Raw genomic sequence first — 5,937 nt, 5'->3', positions numbered from 1 at the left:
CAGCCCCACCAGCCTTAATAGCACCCTTCAAACCCAAGACACCCTACAAATCGATCTCTTCACCTGTGAAGGAACGAGCAGAGATTTCAAATGCATGAAATAGTTCCCCAATATATTTCAAGAAAAAGAATAGAGCAAGAACCCTACCCTCCGAGCTAGAGGAGGAAACCATTATGATCGGCTTGGGGTCATGAACTGGATTGCCTAAACCCTCTAACTCATGAACTACTTGGGGGGGGGGGGGGGGGACTCTAATATTATTACACCCTGGGACCTATGGGGTTCAGGCTCTTCTTTCGAGTTGGACTCATCTGCGGGCTACCTAAAACTGGGGGAAAATACACCCTGGCGTAGGGAAGGCCACGTCACGATTTGTACCATACTCCTAAAAAATGGTGGACCTAAAGTGGAGGGTATTGTTTACCACAATAGTGCATCTGGGATAGCTATGGCCGTAGCGTACCACCAGATGATCCACATATTAGAGGAGGGTTGTGTTCAGGTTTGGGTCAATTGGGTGACGACTCACGACCTGGTGAGGGTTGAAATGTATTAACCAAAATCTTGCAGCAGCCTGGTTTAATTCTCTATTAAGGTTACCTTGGCCGGAAGTGTTTGCTGCTACCCCGGACTTAGCTCGGTCTGGGTCAAGATGTTGCCCATCCTCAACAACACTTCTCTTGCACACCAGCAATGGGGAGAACTTCTTGAGGAGGATGGAGCTCAGGGGGAGGCCCTCGGGATCTGATGGCTAACATTTGATCTTTACGGATCAAATTATAGGCCACTATGGTAGCATCGTTCACTAATGCTCAGAACTCCTTCTCCTTTGGAGGAATACAAGACAATGTCTCGTACTGACCTCCAAGGGTCTCAGATTGCTTTGTCCTATTGAATATAACTACACAAAGAAACAACTCAATTAGAAGGATTGAAGTCAACAAGAAAGGAATTCACACGTGAAATTAGAAAAAATTGGGAAACTTACGAGGACGATTGAAGTATCGATGAGTGCAGCTCTTGAACCAATTTGACATAAAGAATTGATCTTTATAGTCATTTGGGTGGTTGTGGAGGTCGATGACAAAGGCCAAGCTTGGGAATCAAGTCAAGTTGTAAAAACCATCACCTCGCCCCTTCTGCTTAGGGTTGGCCTTGAGCCAGAAGAAGTACATAATATCAGCTGGGGTGGGGACCTCCCACTCATGCTTCAAAAATAAATACTTCATCCCTGCCAAAAGTTGATATGAGTTTGGGGGAACTCGAATGGAGCCCATTCGACGTAGTTTAAAAAGTCTATGAATTACTGGTACAGAGGGAGGAAAGCACTTGCTTTCAGGTGCTCATCACTCCATGCTTCGAAGTCATCTTGAAATGGGGTGCAACTCCACTCTCCTTCCAGGGGAGGTTGTGCAACGAGGTCGTCGGGTCACATCTCAATCCTGTGGCTTAGAAAAATCTTATTCACCATGCCTTGGGTCATTATTAGAGACACAATGTGCTAGGCCTCGAAAAGTCATTAGGATCTCCTACGATATCCCTGTCCACCAGTGGGCTGAAGTGGGGGATAGGAGTTTTGGACGCGATCCGTTTGCCCTTATTTTTGCTCTGAGAAGAAGAGCCTGCAACGTTTTTCTTTTGTTGGGCCATGATCTAGCTCGCCTAACAACAAAGCGATCTAATTAGTAGCGATCTAAAATAAAGCCTAGCTACGGTGATAAAGGTAAGATTGACCCAAGGGTTTGTATGCAGTGTATTTAATCCAAAATCTACACGAGCTAAGTTATATCCTAGCACCAACGTGAGCTTCCATGTGCATTCCTAAGCCACATGCTACAAACTCAGGAAATCCCTTGATACTTCAGGATTCGCATGCCGGACTAACTACCTTTTTTGAAGGTGGTATAATATAAAATCGCTAAGTGAATCATAACCCTTAAGCTACCTAGAATTGAACCTAAAAATTCTTAAAATTCCTACGCATAAACAATAAACCCAGATGCTTAATCATAGGCCATACCCTTTTCCAAACCCAAAAATCTACCCATTTCTTACGCATATTGCTTCTAACCAAGCTTAGTATTATGTTTTTGGCCTGTCGTCAATCTCTATTCAGCCCAAGTATACCCAAAGTAAAAGGTTGTACTGAAAAAATTGACAAAGAGAAAGGAGCGCATTGAAAAATAGGAATGAGAATTTAGGCCAAGTATAGAAACACTTACAGTTCAAATGGTTAATTGAGAGAAATGGTGAAAGCTCCAATGAGATTCGCCTGAGAACATCTAAAGAATGAAAGAATGGCGAAGGGTTCTGAATGTTTTGAGAAGAAAAAGGAAATTTTTTGAACGGGAAGATGGTAAAGTTCAGGCCTGACCTTCCTATTTATACGTAAGCTTCGGAAATTAATATGGGCCATCCGATCGGGTCAGCTCGGGATCCAAAGGCCAAGATTAAATGACCACTGTTGTGGCAAAAAGGTGACAGGACGATTGTCACAGTCCTCGAAACCCGTACAGATGCCAGTTATAGACAACCACATGTCTAACACTCAAGTAGTAGGTGGGCACGATTCACACGATGGAAGCCTAAAAGCCTCTACTATACGTGTCAGAAAATGATGTCATGCACAAGCAGGAGCTTGGGGGGCAAATGTTGTAACGCCCTACTACCTTAGATCTGTTACCATGTGATTTATAAATGTGCCATTAGCTCACTAATCGAGGTTTTAGGTTAAAAAGTGTGATTAAATTGAAATAAAGACTCATTTGACAATATTAGTTATAAAAGATTTTGACACTCATAAAAATCATAAAAGTTGTACATTTGGGATCCCAAAATACTATTTTGAAAATGTATTACAACTCAAAAATGTAGATACAGTCGACCTAAGCGACAAAATCAAATGTTACAACATATCCCGCAAAACATCCTCGCGCGTGTCAGCCAGGTAGGCCGAACATGTACACGTTGCTCTATGCTCTCCAACTCTTGGTTGATCGACCTTTCCCTTGCCCTTACCTGCACCATAGAGCACCCATGAGCCGAGGACCAGTAAGAAAACTCAATGCAAAAACATATCATAATTTAATCCAATAATATACAGCAAAAACATACAACAAATTAAACATATAGCGGCCTAAGCTGACCCAGGTACTTTACCAGGAACTGGGCACTACAAGAAAAAGCTTCATTAATAGCATTACATTTGGACATTATTAAAAAAACGCTATTAAAAAGTTACATAATCTATACAGCATGCACTGTTCATTGGCGGGAGTATATTATTTCATTGGCGCTTAATTTTTTTCTTTTTTTTTGTCAAAGCCGCTTAATTGAAAAAGGAAAAGACAAAGAAAAACCCATTTCCCCTCCCTCATTCCCGTCTCTCTCTCTCTCTTCCCACGTTACCCGTCTCTCCCATTTTCTCCATTTTCACTCCATAGCATAATCCATCTCTCTCTCAGAGGAACCCAGACGAACCCGCCTCTCCCACCCACTCACTGTGAATCTCTCTCTCAGAGGAACCCAGACGAACCCAGTGCCTCTCCCACCCGCTCATTGTGAATCTCTCTCTCAGAGGAACCCAGACGAACCCAACGCCTCTCCCACCCGCATCTCAGTTCTCTCAGTCAGTACCGACCAAGGGTCTCTCTCGGTTCTCTCAGTCAGTGCCTCTCCCGTCCGATCACTCTCTCTCAGTTAGTCAAGCAGCTCTGAAGTACACCTCTACCAAGCAAGTAAGTGCATGCATTTTTGTTTCTTCAAATTGTATACATTAAACTCATTTTTAAAAACAATTCTCTCTCTTTCCTCTAACTCCTTGATGTATAACCTGTTTTCTTCAATAATTGAGCTTGTTTCTCTGTAAGACTCTGCAATCGCTCGGTGTCTGACCTGGGCATAGTGCTGATGATAAGTAATAGAAAACACCAAAAAGAAACTCCAAGGGGCATATAAAGATGTGAACAGATAGAATTGTTTTTAAAAATGTTGTAGTTTTCTCTTTAGTAATTGAATGGTAAAGGGTATACCTGGATTCTTCCAAAGATCGCCTCAACTTAGTTATCTCAAGCCGTAAATTCTTCATTATCCTCTCCACAGTTGATGCCTAATAAGAAAATTTCAAAATGACAGTAATTAGATAGTTTTAACATTTGTCCGATTCTCAAAGGCCAATCATCTAGTTCCAGTTTCAGGCTAATAATGAAATTGGTGTTGGCCATTCTCAATCAACTAAAGTAAGGTAATCTTAGTACATACATACCAGGCTTACTACCTCCTCTTCACACTCACTGCTATCTGACTTGGTTCCTGAAAAACTCTCTAGTGATTGCTCAGTGTTCCCACTTCCCATCATAAACCCAAAACCAACTCTCTGCAAACCTCGCTCCGCAATCTGCAAAAGGGCAACTCTCTTCTGCTCGCTATTCACCTTCAACCACTTCTCCACAGCTTCCTTCTCCAACAAGGCTGCTCTCAGCAAACTGTTGGTATCTCTATTCTCCTCTGTCAAACTCACCACACTATTCTCCAACTCCCTCTTCTCCTTCTTCCTCAATTCTTTGTACTCATTCACCTTTTCTTCAGCCTCAGAAGCAAGTCTTGTAACTACCAATAGCTCTTCAGTCAATTCCAATTCCAAACGCATTGAATCACTCTTTTCTATGCCTTTAATGAACTTGCCATCATCATCATCATCAGTTTTTTCTACAGCCACATTTTTTATGATCCTTTCCAAGCTCACATTTGTTGATGAAAGAGACTCCAAGCATTTAGACAAAATCTCATTGCTTTGCTCTCTCTTCATTTCCATGTCTTCAATTCTCTCCCTGAAAATTTCAACTTCCTTTTCAAGTTTTTTCCAATTGTGCCCTAATGATTTGTCTCCCAAGCATCTTTTGAGTTGGCTTTGCTCAAAAAAAGAAGAAAAATTGGCCTCTTTTACTTGTCGATCTTCAACCCAAATACAGTGCTTGCTCTTCATACTCTTTTTTTTTTCCCCCGAATTCTCAGGAAAAAAGGAAAGGAAAAACGGAAAGGAAAGAAAGAAAGAAAACTTCACCCCCTAAATTCTCTTCATGGGTTCTCTGCATTTCATCTCTATCAGGTATCTAATGTTACTCTTTAATTTCCATATCTATGTTTTGATTAATCTAATTTATGTATATCAACATTTGGGTTTTCAAGAAATTTTAATAATGTACTGAGCTGAGATTCTCGTAGGTGAAATGAAATTAAGTCAATTTTTGGTGGAGTTGGTTTCTTAGAGGTTTCTCTCGTGATGAAATGATGGGATTATTTATTTGTTCTCAATTATTTTTTATCAAATAGACAATTTCTGGGCTGTTGAAAAATATTTTACTTGTTTTTTGTTCTTTTGATTTTGATTTATACATTTATAAGCCAATACTTTGTATGTAAACTAACTAAAACAATATTGGCATATTATCTACTTTCTTATATGAGTTTGCTCTATTTTTGTCATATACTCTATGATGAGTTCTATTTAATATCCAGATATAAAGGTAAAGTGAGCTATTTCATTCTACTTGGAGTGAATTATATGGTACTAATTAAAGAAAACAAATCAAAACTATGATTGGATTCAGAAAACTTAAAGTTGTACCTCCATCTTAAAGTTATCTACCAACTTTGATACAAGAACACTTGATGGGCACTAAATTGTTTCTCTCTCTCTTTACTGTTTTCTGGCTGGAATTGAATTCTGGGTTGATTGGTCTGGATTTTATTGCTGTTTTTTTCTCTGAATTACTGGGTTAGCAATTGTTTGAAGCAGGAAGATCTTATCAGTTTTGCCTAATGATAAAAGTAGTTTATATGAGTTCTGTTTCAATCATTTCAGGACCACATGAGTACAATAAAAGCAATTTACACGGGTTCTGAATTTCTGGAGAGTGTTTTTGCTGGTGTTGAAGT

The 5,937-nt window shown here is 40.2% G+C and overlaps 1 protein-coding gene across 1 annotated transcript; it reads right to left on the bottom strand.

Annotated features, from left to right (window-relative positions):
• Window positions 1–812: 812 nt before the first annotated feature.
• Window positions 813–4,984, bottom strand: LOC133825224 (uncharacterized protein At3g49055-like). The gene is made up of 4 exons (XM_062258200.1): window positions 4,265–4,984; window positions 4,032–4,108; window positions 3,833–3,894; window positions 813–901 (listed from the first exon to the last, which is right to left on the bottom strand). The coding sequence occupies exons 1-4, from the start codon at window positions 4,982–4,984 to the stop codon at window positions 813–815; spliced, it is 948 nt and encodes a 315-aa protein (XP_062114184.1).
• Window positions 4,985–5,937: the final 953 nt, after the last annotated feature.

Source organism: Humulus lupulus, chromosome 3 (genome assembly GCF_963169125.1).
Source record: "Humulus lupulus chromosome 3, drHumLupu1.1, whole genome shotgun sequence".
Classification (NCBI taxonomy): domain Eukaryota; kingdom Viridiplantae; phylum Streptophyta; class Magnoliopsida; order Rosales; family Cannabaceae; genus Humulus; species Humulus lupulus.
This window is presented reverse-complemented; position numbering and strand designations above follow the sequence as displayed.

Coding starts and splice junctions, on each gene's coding strand:
- LOC133825224 (XM_062258200.1), bottom strand. CDS start 4,984: ATGAAGAGCAAGCACTGTATTTGGGTTGAAGATCGACAAGTAAAAGAG. Junction 4,109..4,264: donor AAGAGGAGGTAGTAAGCCTG/GTATGTATGTAC, acceptor TTTTCTTATTAG/GCATCAACTGTGGAGAGGAT. Junction 3,895..4,031: donor CGATCTTTGGAAGAATCCAG/GTATACCCTTTA, acceptor CACTATGCCCAG/GTCAGACACCGAGCGATTGC.